Here is a 15,977-nt window from a genome sequence, read left to right on the forward strand (position 1 = left end):
TTTATCACAAAGCTATTTCACTGTGCCAGAATGCTAATCCAATTCTATCTATGAGTAGTTCCTCCACCAGGGATGGTGCAGTTACATTGCAAAACCCTGGAATACATAGACCATGCTTTTGATACTGCGCACAATTACCAAAGAGGAAAAGAGGATTTTAAAGTTCATAGAGCATATTTCATCCACCTCTCACAGTTTGAAAAGGGTGCATTTTAAATTTGTCGACAGTGAAAGGTGGCTTCTATTTTGAAAACAATGTTGAAGTAGAGTCAGGTTATTTCAATAGTTATTACAATGTGATGCATTGAGTCTTATTTTTAATAGTTGTACTGGTATTTGGGGGAGGGGGAGAGACTACGTGAAGTTTTGCAATCCAGACATGTAGAAACTCTGGCTCATGTGATTTCATGTGAATCGATATATATGATGCACTACTGCATTTAATGGTTTTCTTATTGTTCAGCCGAGCAGTCTAAGGTGCCGCAGTCATGGGCTGTGCGGCTGGTCCCGGTGGGGGTTTGAGTCCTCCCTTATTTGTGTGTGTGTGTGTGTGTGTGTGTGTGTGTGTGTGTGTGTGTGTGTGTGTGTTTGTACTAAGGATAATTTAGGTTAAGTAGTGTGTAAGCTTAGGAACTGATGACCTTAACAGTTAAGTCCCATAAGATTTCACACACATTTGAACATTTTGAACTTACAGTTCTGCTTCCTGTTGTAACTATATTCTTTTAGACTTGGTTCCAGTAAGTGTTTTCATTTATAGCATACAGGTATTGAAATTGGTTCTATCTTCACATTTGTAAGCACATGCTGCCTATAAATGAAACACTTATGTTTCAGAGCTTCCACGACTTTGTACAGAAATGCTGTTATGCATAGGGGCAAATGGAATTTTGAAGCCTTTTCTTAAAATGCTACATGCAAGTCCATGCAGGACGTGCCTTCATTCTTATGAGTGCAAAATAGGACGTGCCACACACTGTCGCATAGGTGTGTCTAATTCAGTGAAACTGTACTGAGCCCTGTAGTGCAATGGTTAAGACACTGGATTCTCATTTGGAAGAATAGCAGTTCAGATTTTGGTCTGGTCTTACTGATGGATTTCCCTTGTTTTCTGTAAACTGCTTAAGGTTAATACCAGGATGACACAGTTGACTTCCTTGTTTGTCCTTCCCAATCTGAACTTTTGCTCCATTTCTAATCACCTCACTCTCAGTGGGACAGTAAAATCCTAGTTTTCTGTCATTCCTTTCTTTCGTGATTGTTAATAATGTAGTACAAAAATGGTTGAACCTGAATTTTTTTAAAAAAAATGAGTGAGTGTGAACTTATACTACTGCAAAAGTATTTATAACTACTGATCAATATCACTGCAGAATGTGCACAGAAGATAAACTTGAAAGCAATGCAGAAGTTACTATACACTGTAATATACGTGGTTGTATTTTTTATTATTATTAGTTTATACATGCTTTTTGTTCCATAGATCATTATGTCTGTCTGTTCTTCTTTTCTAGGCTTGAAAATGCATTCTATGATTTGGCACAAGCTTATTATCATCATGAAGCACGTAATGTAAAGGGTCATAGAGAACAGCTGAACAAGACTACTCATCAGTATCTTTTTGTGAGGCACCAGTTCAAGGTTGGCTTTTTGAATGAACTGAAGCAAGACAACCATACTGCCCAAAAGTGAGTCACTTCTTCTGTAACAGAGAGAATTTTTCACAATATTACCTGCATGATACATGATATAACACAACTTACATATCTGACAATAGTGAGACATAACACAATTTATGTACCCTCTTTCAGACATTACTCGCAAGCATACAGCAACTTGCTGGAAGTGAGAGTTGTAGACACAAATGCCCTAGAAGTCAAGACAGTGGCAGGTTTCATAAATTACAAACTGTGTAAAATAATGTTCCAGCAGAATTTACCAAGGGATGCTATCAATCAGTTTCGAAAACACACAGAACTTTTTAGGAGCTGCCTTGGGGCAAAAGATTTAGCATTTGAACACCATGCTTGGATGTCAAAGCAGTAAGTAGTCAGCACAGTGTTTCGGTCTCAAACTCTTATACTCTCTGTGGCTTTTGTTAAAACATTCGTATGTCAAGGATACTGTGATTACTTGGAGTTTGTTACTAGCTCCAGCAGAGTATCTAATTTTAAAAAGTATATTACCAAGTATAGATTGGTGTTACATCCTATTTTGATACTGTTTAAAGTTGATTTTTAAGAAAATAAGTAAATGGTATGTCCATAATTTCTATTGAAAGTTGTATGATTTCAGATTTTGTGCTTTTGGTGAAATATTTGAAGAAGCTATAAGGCTTGGACTCCCTGCATTACAGACACAACATCCAGGGTTCTATTACCAGCAGGCAGCACAGCATGCTACTGATAGAAAGGTGTCTTGTGAAGAATTGTGCAAGGTTTGTGTATGTCCCCCCTGTTCAGGGCTTTTTTTTTTTTATATAAAAATTGTGTATATCCTTATTAGGAAGAATTTTGAAGCAGCATTGCTTCACATTTGTCACACCATTTCAAACTTTTGCTTGTGTCCTGTGCTTCTCTTGGAAGGATTTCATCATGTATAGATTTCAAATGTAAAGTTACGTAGAAGGAGGTAGTAGTCTATTGAAACCAGTATGACAGTGATGAGAAATTCAGATTGTGGTAAGAAATGTGAGATGCAAATCCATAGTGCATGCAATGATAAATAAATCAGCTTCTTACAATAGTAAATTTAATGTAAAAGCACTTTATTATGCTTTGTAGACTCAGTCATTGCCACATTGCTGTGATGGTTTGTGAGACTCCAGATTGTGTAGATTAGTTTGCTTCAGTGTAGGAGTCCTGTGGAGTGTTGGTTGCCTATTTGCCGTTAAGAATAATCTACATTCGTTTTATATTGTCATGTTGTTGTTGTTGTTGTTGTTGTTGTCTTCAGTCCTGAGACTGGTTTGATGCAGCTCTCCATGCTACTCTATCCTGTGCAAGCTCCTTCGTCTCCCAGTACTTACTGCAACCTACATCCTTCTGAATCTGCTTAGTGTATTCATCTCTTGGTCTCCCTCTACGATTTTTACCCTCCACGCTGCCCTCCAATGCTAAATTTGTGATCACTTAATGCCACAGAACATGTCCTACCAACTGGTCCCTTCTTCTAGTCAAGTTGTGCCACATACTCCTCTTCTCCCCAATTCTGTTCAATACCTCCTCATTAGTTATGTGATCTACCCATATAATCTTCAGCATTCTTCTGTAGCACCACATTTCGAAAGCTTCTATTCTCTTCTTGTCCAAACTATTTATCGTCCATGTTTCATTTCCATACGTGGCTACACTCCATACAATTACTTTCATAAATGACTTCCTGACACTTAAATCTATACTCGATGTTAACAAATTTCTCTTCTTCAGAAACACATTCCTTGCTATTGCCAGTCTACATTTTATATCCTTTCTACTTCGACCATCATCAGTTATTTTGCTCCCCAAATAGCAAAACTGCTTTACTACTTTGAGTGTCTCATTTCCTAATCTAATTCCCTCAGCATCACCCGACTTAATTCGACTACATTCCATTACCCTCGTTTTGCTCTTGTTGATGTTCATCTTATATCCTCCTTTCAAGACACTGTCCATTCCTTTCAACTGCTCTTCCAAGTCCTTTGCAGTCTCTGACAGAATTACAATGTCATCGGCGAACCTCAAAGTTTTTATTTCTTCTCCATGGATTTTAATACCTACTCTAAACTTTTCTTTTGTTTCCTTTACTGCTTGCTCAATATACAGATTGAATAACATCGGGGACAGGCTACAACCCTGTCTCACTCCCTTCCCAACCGCTGCTTCCCTTTCATGCCCCTCGAATCTTGTAACTGCCATCTGGTTTCTGTACAAGTTGTAAATAGTCTTTCACTCCCTGTATTTTACCCCTGCCACCTTTAGAATTTGAAAGAGAGTATTCCGGTCAACATTGTCAAAAGCTTTCTCTAAGTCTACAAATGCTAGAAATGTAGTTTTGCCTTTCCTTAATCTATTTTCTAAGATAAGTCGTAGGGTCAGTATTGCCTCACGTGTTCCAACATTTCTGTGGAATCCAAACTGATCTTCGCCGAGGTCAGCTTCTACCAGTTTTTCCATTCGTCTGTAAAGAATTCGTGTTAGTATTTTGCATCCATGATTTATTAAACTGATAGTTTGGTAATTTTCACATCTGTCAACACCTGCTTTCTTTGGGATTGGAATTATTATATTCTTCTTGAAGTCTGAAGGTATTTCGCCTGTCTCATAAATCTTGCTCACCAGATGGTAGAGTTTTGTCAGGACTGGCTCTCCCAAGGCCGTCAGTAGTTCCAGTGGAATGTTGTCTACTCCCGGGGCCTTGTTTCGACTCAGGTCTTTCAGTGCTCTGTCAAACTCATCACACAGTATCATATCTCCCATTTCATCTTCATCTACCTCCACTTCCATTTCCATAATATTGTCCTCAAGTACATCGCCCTTGTATAGCCCCTCTATATACTCCTTCCACCTTTCTGCTTTCCCTTCTTTGCTTAGAACTGGGTTTCCATCTGAGCTCTTGATATTCATACAAGTGGCTCTCTTTTCTCCAAAGGTCTCTTTAATTTTCCTGTATGCAGTATCTATCTTACCCCTAGTGAGATAAGCCTCTACATCCTTACATTTGTCCTCTAACTATTCCTGCTTAGCCATTTTGCACTTCCTGTCGATCTCATTTTTGAGACGTTTGTATTCCTTTTTGCCTGCTTCATTTACTGCGTTTTTATATTTTCTCCTTTCATCAATTAAATTCAATATTTCTTCTGTTACCCAAGGATTTCTAATAGCCCTTGTCCTTTTACCTACTTGATCCTCTGCTGCCTTCACTACTTCATCCCTCAGAGCTACCCATTCTTCTTCTACTGTATTTCTTTCCCCCATTCCTGTCAATTGTTCCCTTGTGCTCTCCCTGAAACTCTGTACAACCTCTGGTTCTTTCTGTTTATCCAGGTTACATCTCCTTAAATTCCCACCTTTTTGCAGTTTCTTCAGTTTTAACCTACAGTTCATAACCAATAGATTGTGGTCAGAGTCCACATCTGCCCCTGCAAGTGTCTTACAATTTAAAACCTGGTTCCTAAATCTCTGTCTTACCATTATATAATCTATCTGATACCTTCTAGTATCTCCAGGATTCTTCCATGTATACAACCTTCATTTATGATTCTTGAACCAAGTGTTACCTATGATTAAGTTATGCTCTGTGCAAAATTCTACCAGACGGCTTCCTCTTTCATTTCTCTCCCCCAATCCATATTCACCCACTATGTGTTTCCTTCTCTCCCTTTTCCTACTCTCAAATTCCAGTCACCCATGACTATTAAATTTTCGTCTCCCTTCACTACCTGAATAATTTCTTTTATCTCATCATACATTTCATCAATTTCTTCATCATCTGCAGAGCTAGTTGGCATATAAACTTGTACTACTGTAGTAGGCATGGGCTTCGTGTCTATCTGGGCCACAATAATGCGTTCACTATGCTGTTGCTAATAGCTTACCCGCACTCCTATTTTTTTATTCATTATTAGACCTACTCCTGCATTACCCCTATTTGATTTTGTATTTATAACCCTGTATTCACCTGACCAAAAGTCTTGTTCCTCCTGCCACAGAACTTCACTAATTCCCACTATATCTAACTTCAACCTATCCATTTCCCTTTTTAAATTTTGTAACCTACCTGCCCGATTAAGGGATCTGACATTCCACGCTCCGATCCGTAGAACGCCAGTTTTCTTTCTCCTGATAACGACGTCCTCTTGAGTAGTCCCCGCCCGGAGCTCCGAATGGGGGGACTATTTTACCTCCGGAATATTTTACCCAAGAGGACGCCATCATCATTTAACCATACAGTAAAGCTGCATGCCCTCGGGAAAAATTACGGCCGTAGTTTCCCCTTGCTTTCAGCCATTCGCAGTACCAGCACAGCAAGGCCGTTTTGGTTAGTGTTGCAAGGTCAGATCAGTCAATCATCCAGACTGTTGCCCCTGCAACTACTGAAAAGGCTACTGTCCTTCTTGAGGAACCACACGTTTGTCTGGCCTCTAAACTATATTGCCATACCTTAACTAAACTATCAAAATGTCTAATTTTAGTTTTAACTGATATCAAGGATGAAAAATTATAGACAGTTTAATTAATGAACCACAAGATCAATGTTCTTTCACATCCAAGTAAATCCAAAGTCCCTTATCATTCATTCTAGAAATCAATTCACATTTTCAAAAGTATATTCTGTTTAGATGAAGATATAGGTTCCTATTAAATCGTATTAGTAATGCTTTACATTTTGATGAAGACATTATGATAGTACTGAAGTTGCACTCTCTCTTAATTACTAGGAGGTTTTGTATTTTTTACCCAAAAATTTTAACTTGTCCCTCACGAACCTTCACCTGCATATTGCAACTCTGAATATCAGGTTATATGGAAAATCAACCTCCACATCATGAACAAGTTTATAAGAATGATATGTTTGAGAAAATATTGTTGTGGCCTTCAGTCAGAATGGTGTTCTCTGTGGTCGTATGTCCTCTGCAAGCTCTTCATCTCTGCTTAACTACTGCAGCCTACAACCTGGTTACTGTGTTGGGAACTTGCTCTACCTCTACAATTTTTACTCTTTGTATTTCCCTCCACTACAAAATTGATGATTTCTTGATGTTTCAGGATATGTACTATCAACCAGTCCCTTCATTTAGTTGATTTGTGCCATAAATTTCTTCCCCATTTCATTTCAGAACCTCCTTTTCAGTTAAAACTTTCTGGCAGATTAAATATGTGTGCCTGACAGAGACTCGAACTTGGGAACTTTCACAGGCAGTTGCTGTACTTCCAGTGAAAGGCAAAGGTCCCAAATTTGAGTGCAGGTCTGACACACAGTTGTAATGTACCAGGAAATTTCATATCAGTGCACACTCTGATGCAGATTGAAAAATTCGTTTCTCTTTGTCGTTCAATCCACCAATCCATTGTTTCGTATTCTTCAGTAGCACCCCATTTCAAAATCTTATATTCTCTTCTTGTCCGTACTATTTTGTTGTCCATGTTTCACGTCTGTAAAAGGCTACACACCAGACAAATACCTGAGAAAAGACTTCCTAGTGCTTAGATTTGTATTTGATGGTAACCATTCCTAAAAGATGGAAATTTGTTTGATTGCTTTTGAAAGTCTGCATTTTATATATTCTGTACTTCTGTATCATCAGTTATTTTATTGACCAAATTACAAAACTAATCTGCTATTTTAAATGTCCCATTTTTTGATCCAATTCCCACACCACCATCTGGTTTTCTTCGACTAAATGCCATTTGCTTTGTTTTACTTTTGCTGATGGTCATTTTGTAACTTCATTTCAAGACACTATGTATCCCGTTTAAGTGATCTTCCAAGTATTTTGCCACCACTGACAGAATTACAGTGTCCTCTGAAAACCTCAAAATTTTTATTTCTTCTCCCAGAACTTTAGTTCTCTTTTCAGATGTCTCCTTGGGTTCCTTCTCTACTTGCTCCGCATACAGATTGAATAATGTTAGGGGTAGACTACAACTCTGTATCAGTCCCATCTCAGCTGCTGCTTTCCTTTCACGTCCTTTGACACTTATAACTGCATTCTGGTACAAGTTGTAGATAACCATTTGCTCCCTATTTTTTATCCATGATATCTTCAGAATTTGAAAACACATATTCCAATCAGAATTGTCAAAGCTTTCTCTAAGATGATTTTGGTTATATGGTAATTAGGCCATGGTCTAAGGCAAATTCCTGTGCATAACATTTTGTGTCCTAATGCTGGAGACATCATCAGGAGCTATAAAAACTCGCATACTCATTTCAAATGCAAACAAGCTCTGCAGGCCAAACTGTTTATGCATATCCATGCAATGCTGAGACTGTGACATCATCACATCATTTCCTAAGATTGCAGAGTCATGCCAACATATTTTACAGAGCTTTTAGACCTAGTGCGTAAGAGACACTCACCTACACCTTTCAGCCATGAATCCCTTGATATTCCTCTTGGTCATTTCCTTCACATCTTCATTTCATGTATCTTTTTGGGAATCCCCATGTTTTCCATTCTCTGTGAAACAGAGGAACAGCATGGCATAAGATGTGGGAGGTGAACTGTTCACCTCATATTTACAGTGAGGAAACTCCAGGAGCACCATTATGAATCTGGAGAAGACCTTGTGATGGGCTTTCTCAGTATAGAAAAGGCATTTGATAGCATCTGTAGAATAAAAGCTTGGGAAATGCTAGAAAAGAGGGAGTGGAAAAGAGAGAAAAGAAGCAGAATGGAGAAGATGCACAATGGAAGTACGAGTTTTGTGAAAATGGTAAATGAAAGAACAGATTGATTTTAGCAAACGAGTGGTGTGAAACAGAGCAGAGTTGTGGCACCTTTCCTCTTCATTGTGCCCATGGATGAGACAGTGACTAAGTGGCAGAAAAAACTGGAGAAGACAAGATGAAAGCAACGGCATTCGTGGATATAGGAACAGCTGGATGCTTGGTAGGAAACAGTATGACAGTATGGGAATGAAATTTCATGTAAAACAATGTGAGATCATAGTTACAATTAGAAAAAAAGATAGACGAATTAGTGGAATAAGAATGAAAGGTGAACAATTGAAGAAGGTGGAAAGTGTCAAGTACTTGGGAAGTGTGATAGATGAAAATGGAAGAAATGAGAAAGATCAGTGAATGTGGAAGACAAACAGAAGTGTTAGGAGCCTGGTTTGGAACAAAGATGTCCCATTAAAAAAAAAAAAAAGGGGGGGGGGGGGCGAGGAAGTAATAAGTTACTACATCCCAGTAATGACATACTTTTATGTATCTGATACAGGGGTAATGAAGAAAGGGGATGTGAGCATATTACAGGCATGTGAAATGAAGTTCTTTGGAAGTGGGATAGGAGTAGCAAGGAGATATTGTATGAATAAGGGAAGGGTTGGAGAAATAGTGAAAGGGGAACCCTTGCAGAGGAGGAAAGGCACGTCAGTGCTAAGATGATATGGTTGCTTAAAGGGAATGGAAAACAGAAAAGATACTTTGCAGTTAGATGCATTGTTGACCTTGGTACTAAGAAAAGCTCATAGTGCCAACTTCAGCACTGCAAGCTCTGTATCAGATGACAGGATGACTACATAATCGTAGAAAACAGTCTGATGTAGTGATTCCTGACCATTGTTTGGATAGATACAAACAGACTTGACTCGCTAAGCTTGTTTGAGTATAAAACTAATAGTGTATTTGAGTCTTTATAGCCTCTGATGATGTCTCCAGCATTAGGACCCAAAATGTTAGGCACAAAACAATGCCTTAGACCAAGGCTGCTCAACCCTTTTTAGGCTGGAGATCTACTTCATACAGTTTAGTCGATTATACACTATGGCGGCTAACAATGACTGTTTCATTGAACACATTTCCTACATGTCCTCTTGTTATATTGTATCGTAACAAAGTCCAGTCACATTCCAATTTTCTTACTTTTCTTCACTCATCATGGAGCAACTCTAAGTCACAGAATAAATATTTTGCTCGTGCAGGCGAAACGCGCAGCCTCGCGATGTATCTTCACTTTAAGCCAATAACAATAGAAAGGTCGTTGAACTGATCAGTCTCTTCCACCAGCTAGTATGGGCCAAGGGATATTATAATAGTCATTTTTCCCTCGCTCTGTTTACGAGTGGGACACGAAAGGAAATTACTATAGTGGTATGTGGTACCCTTGACCATGCATCATACAGTGGCTTGTGGAGTTTGTATGTTGATGTAGATACATATTCCTTCCAACTTCCAGCTTTCTCTTCTTTGTCTGTTTAGTACTTAATGTGGCAAATGAATAATGGTACTCTGACATAACATGTGAAGTGCTGCTGAAGTCAGTTGACAACTGCATATTAATTACCATGTGTTAATGTTTTTTTGGATGCGTACATTATTAGTATGAAGCAAATATTGATTTGGAAACTTTGCATTTGGTAATATTTACACTTCAAGACATTTTTATATTTTTGAAGAAATAACACAAAAAAGAAGCAACTCATTGACTATATAAAGCAGTGTAAAATAAATGAATAAATAAAATGTGACTGATGAATCTTATCACAGAAAAGCAGAATTTCTTTCCTTAATAGCAGGCAAAAAGCAAGTTAAGAAAAGCAGGAGACTTGACATTTTATATGCCAACTATTTTTTCCTCTTGTGTGCTTGTTTGCCTTCCTTCGTTATTTTTTCCCCTTTCACAGAAGAAAACATTACATTGTATATCCCAAATATAAATGTTCCCATTACTGTTGGTTTGCATTACTGCAACTATTTATTACTGATGTAACTCCAGTTTCTTCTGTCCATCACCAAATTATACATGTGGTGAAGGTTCTGTTCTTTCAGTGTATTTTTTACCTTTAATATTTTGAGTAAATTTATTTATTTATTTATTTGAGAATCTTTGTAGCCACAAAGTCGAATAGATCTTTTGTAGACTTTTGCGTTGTTGTATTGTAGTTAACTGGAGAGTAAATATGAAACATTTTAGCTTTAATCATTTGTGGTGATGCTTTTATTTAGAAGTGCATAAAAATTTATGTCTTTCAGCATGTTAAAACATATCCAGAGCCAGACCCTTTATCTGGTTGAGAGCTCTCTGGGAATTTTATGGTCAGCGGCCCTGGAGGCCTGGTAAGCTGAGTGCGGAGCCTCCAGATCCTTCCAAAGAAAAACAAGGTGTCCAAGCTCTGCAGTATCGGGAAAAGAATACTGTCAATCATTCGGTAAGAATACCAAAAACTAATGGTTATTATTAGATCCACAATGGAGCAGCATGGACTACACATCAGATGCTAGAGGCACACCTGATAGATAAGGAGTTTTTAGTAATTTTCCCAGTCGATGTACTGGTGATTTACTGGATATTTGCATTAATATTTAGTGTTAGAAGTTTAAAGGCGACACCCCAGGCTGGCCAAAATTTCCTCTGCTCTTTTTCTGACTGTGTTAATTATGTCAACAAAGTTTCAAGTTTTCTTAATGTGCAATTGTCTATAAATTCATGCAAACTTAATCAGATATGTGATTAGCCTGTAGCGAGAGACCCGGTAGAGCTGATGCTAACTCAAAAATGGAATGTCTTCCTTACAGAGTACAGCTCAGCTGTCTACTGCGGCCTGGCTTTTCATATTTTTCACAACATTGATAGGGCAGGAATTTTTTCAGCATGTCCCTTCATTTTTCTGCTAGATAGTAGAATTGGATCATGTCCTGCACAGTCCAACAAAAACAACAAAACTGTTCACATGGGCTTGATAAGCTGGGGATACCTTCCGTTGTGTACACGTTCATACCAGTGAAAATACAACAAACACGACAACAGCAGTAGTACCAAATGTACCCACTTTTTAATAGTGTATTTGTTCCATTCTTATTGTAACAATTTTACTTTTCAGACCTCTTTGATGATCTGGGAATGCATGCAACTACTGCATGTTCAACACTTTTATCTGTTTGAAATGCCATGTTGCTTATGCCCTGAATAAACAAGTAACAGCAAATATATACAGATCTATACAGTTACATGGTAGCCACATTGCAGTGTTTGAGCCTCTGGAAATGGTTAACATCCCCTCAGTTACCACCCTTCTCCCCCCCCCCCCCCCTTTTTTTTTTTTTTGCAAGCGTAATACAAACATTGCTGAGGTGTGCTGAACATGATAAAACATTAAACCACAGATGGGTGTATTGCACTGTCATTTAGTACCAGGATGTCTCAGCATATGCAGGCCACGAGAGATAGCATTCCTGGCACTCATCCAGTGGGATTGTTTAACTTGTGTGAAGTGGAACCAGGTGCAGCGTGCAACCTTATTGTGCTTAGAAGTGCATAAAACAGTGGCTTCAAGGGTAGAGCTTAGAAAAGTTGTCAACCCCCCTCTGCGAAACAATGTGTTAGTTGTCATCCTTATGGAAAATCCATTTTTAAGTGCTGTCCAACTTAAAAATGAGACCAGTTTCCTGGATGCTTGCAAATTGTTTCTAACCACATACAGGATGCTGGTCTTGAGCCCATTTGGCTTTTTCGTGATCACAAACTTTATAGGCTTGCCTTCACTGAACTGAGAGTAGACTTCACTCGCACCACATCAGAATGAGCCAACATTTAATTTGGTGAATAAGGGTCTGCTGATGGTCTACAGGTCAAGACAAATGCATGATAATGACGACCCACAGTACGTGGCACAACATGCGCATGTTGGCCGTATCACAGTCTCGTGCGGGAGTTGAATGTCATCAACTGAGTCATGGATACTTCATCAAATTTATCATCATCTCGCCTTGGATCAGTATGTGCAGATCATAAAGCATACTGTGTTTCTGAGTGCAAGGATGTGCTATCCCAGTGGAGTGATGCAGTTTCAGCAGGACCGCTCACTAGTTCACACAAGTTGAATTGTGTCACAATGGCAGTTTGCAAAAGGCTGACATCGATGTGACTGACTGGCCTGTTGGAACATTGGACTTGAATCCCATTGAAAGTTTGTGGGCCAAAGTGAAGCATCATATAAATTTGCAGTGGCCGACACCGGCATCATGCACACCTAACCAGCTGTGGGACCTTTTGTTGGATACATGAGAGAGTCTTGCGGATGATGTGGCATACTTCTAGAGGCCGACTACTTCCGTGCCTCATCAGATGAGGCAGGCAATTAATGCTAATGGTTGATGGACCTCATACTAGCCTCATACCTGATGTGAAACTTTCCTCATCTTGTATTTATATTCCAATATTTGATGCAACTGTATATTTTTTAAGTGGAAATCTACATGAAATCATTGTACTTTAACTCTTATTTATTGAATTTGTGCTACTTAACACTTAATACGTGTAACTTGAATACAACACAAACAAGTCAATTTGAATGAAAATACAAATTATGTCCTTAACCTTCGTTGCTCGCGCAGATGACACTCGTCATCCACATGACTTTCCCGCTCAATTTTGTCTGACAGGGCTGGCTTGAGTTCGCGCCATTTTCAGTACCTTTTTGTTAACTCTCCGGCTGTTAGCTCCAATCATTGTTGCCTTTCAGTTACGAAAGATACATTGTTTATGAAACATTATTATAGTCTTGAGGACACTTGTCATCTGCGTGAGCTCTGCTGCCACAATCTGAAACAAAGTTAAGTCTGTATTACTTTATCGCTTTCCTAGATTCAATCGATCTTTCATGTGTATAAATTTAAACATATTGAAACTAATTGCAGTTACCTTCCTTGTTACCTAGTATTCTCTTTATTTTTAATTGTGGAAGAAATGTCAAAGGCAATAAACCTCGGACAGAGTTTAGTAGAGATCCTAATGTATGGCTGGAATGGTTCAATGAGCTGAGTGATGAAGATGCTCATAGTGATAGCGCTGATCAGAGACTGAGGCTTCTGTTCATGAAAGCAGTCATGATTGAGGAACAGAAAAAGAAGTGCTGAAAAATGATGAATATGAATCACAGGAAGAAGTAACTCAAGAGGATGCATTTTTTTAGGGAAAGATGGAATAACTAAATGGAGGAAAAATAAATATCCTACCAGTGTTAGAAGTAGATCTTGTAATTTTATTTGGCATTTGCCTGGACCAAAAAACAAGCTTGTATAAAAAAGACAGAAATAGAAATTCTGAATTTTTTCTTGGATGAAAACATAATAAGCATTATCACAACATGCACTAATATATACATCAGTTAAGTTTGTGGTAACTTTTCTAGGGAAAGGGATGCTAAAAAAACTGATGCGAAAGAGATCAGAGCTTTCATTGGTTTCTTATATCTATGTAGATCTCTGAGATGTTCTGGGAAGAGTATATTGAAATTGTGGGATAACTCAAAGGGAAATGGACTTGAATCATGTTATTTATGAGTAAGTGAAAACCGATTCAGGTTTCTATTGAAATGGCGGAGGTTTGATAATATCCGTGATAGAGGTGTTTGCTGAGAGATTGACAAGTTGGCTGCTACCATAGCTATCAGAGAGGTATTTGAACTATTCACGAACAATTGCCAAAATATTTTTCACCTAGTGAATATCTTACTGTTGACGAACAGCTTTTGGCATTTAGAGGAAACTGCCCTTTTAGGCAATATATTCCTAGCGAACCAGCAAAGTATGGGTTGAAAGTGTTTGCTTTGGTTGATGTAATTTGAATTTAGAACCATACATCGGTAAGCAACAAGAGGGACAATGTAATGTCAGTAATTCAGATGAAGATATTGTTCTAAATGTATTGTATTTACACTTAATAAAAAATCGTTAAGTTCAAAGTGTACAAATAGACCGATGGCTTTGTGGATGACACCAGCCATCCGCACGAGTGACAATGTCACGAATTTTCGCGCGCGTAACGGAGGGTTAAGTGAGGGAGGTAGAGAATAAGAGCAGATAAATGCTAAAAATAGTAATATTCTGTTCCTTGGTGCCTCTCAAACATTTTCTTCATTTATTGTGCAATCAGAGCATACAGAAGCTCTTTTTCAAGTTAAGATCCTTCAGGAGCACAAGGATAGCATTCCATACACTGTGCCCATTTCTCTGAGTCTTCAGCGAAACAACCAATGCAGAATATGCATTCATTGTCTTCTCCATCAGGCTGTATATCTGAAGCATTGACCACACTTAAATTTGTATCAGACTCTTGATGCCTGGAAGATTGTTTCCTGTGGTTTTTTTCCTTTTTCAAGAACAAAATTTTCACTTCTGTCTCCTTTGATTCTGTTACAACTTCCTTCTCTTTGAATTGTTTCAGACATCCACTGTGTGGAGATGACATTAGCTACTTAACAGATTCAGAATGTGCTAATTTTACTAGAGCTGAGGCTCTTGATGTGGGCTGCTCATGTTGAGTGCTGGCCAGATACCATTTGGACCCATATTTAATCAGTTGTTTGCGTGTAGTATGTCAAACTCCTGGTGTATTGTTAAGTCATTGTCTGTAAGTATATATCTGTTACTCGGGAAGAGTCCCATTTCCCAGAAGCTATTATAGCATTTTCCATTGTTACTGTTTGCGAGTAGGCCGCTCCAAATAACTTCATAACAGAAAGGGAGGTTACTACTTCACCTGGATTATTTGCCACCTGGTTTCTATTTCTTGGGGACTATGCATTTGAAATGGTCCCATGAAGTCCATGCAAGTGACTGCATTTTATGCATGGAATGTAGTGATAAATTGATGATGTTGATGCATTTTTCTATTGTTATGTCTGTCACACAGATGTCACATATGCCCATCAACTTTTAGCACAGCAGTATTATCACCTGATGACATCACAAAGCTTACAAAATTGTCAAACTGCTTAGTAGAACTATGAGGCTGCAATAAGACAAAGCATTGTGTGTTTTGTCATCTGGTGTTTATAATTTCATACCTGCAGAATTCTATTTTCCTTCAAAATTTGGGAGAAATGAACCATAATTTCCACTGGAAAATGATATTCTACACTTGTCCTGTCGATTGGATGGTCTTGCAGTTTTGTACCTGGTTATCTTTTTCAGATCATTATACATGTCCAGCAGGATTTTAGTAAGTATTGTGTGACGGAATTTAAACGTATTATACAGACTCATGGCACTGAATATTTGGACATATTTTTCCCAGCGTATTTGTAATATTACTTAGAGATCAAAATTTATTAGCTCTTCATTAACCCCCTCCTCCCCCGCATCTGCTTTTCCGGTTTGTCTGCTACTCCTGTAAATAATTTTATGCGTACAGACAAAACATTCTCTTTGGAAACATAATTTGGACCTGATTGTTTTTTAAATTGCCAGTGATAGTTAATTCTAGTGCTACTGAATGAAAGGGCAAAAGTATTGCTCTTCAGCTTGGTGCTTGCATTTGAGTGCATAAT

At 38.3% G+C, this 15,977-nt stretch overlaps 1 protein-coding gene across 1 annotated transcript in view; it reads left to right on the forward strand.

The window, feature by feature from the left end:
• LOC126090089 (trafficking protein particle complex subunit 11) overlaps positions 1 to 15,977 on the forward strand; it is a 122,681-nt gene that overhangs the window by 26,545 nt on the left and 80,159 nt on the right. Inside the window, 5 exon segments of the mRNA XM_049906959.1 lie at positions 1,515 to 1,688; positions 1,812 to 2,042; positions 2,296 to 2,437; positions 10,681 to 10,717; positions 10,720 to 10,856. Coding sequence (XP_049762916.1) covers positions 1,515 to 1,688; positions 1,812 to 2,042; positions 2,296 to 2,437; positions 10,681 to 10,717; positions 10,720 to 10,856 — 721 coding nt within the window.

Source organism: Schistocerca cancellata, chromosome 1 (genome assembly GCF_023864275.1).
Source record: "Schistocerca cancellata isolate TAMUIC-IGC-003103 chromosome 1, iqSchCanc2.1, whole genome shotgun sequence".
NCBI lineage: Eukaryota > Metazoa > Arthropoda > Insecta > Orthoptera > Acrididae > Schistocerca > Schistocerca cancellata.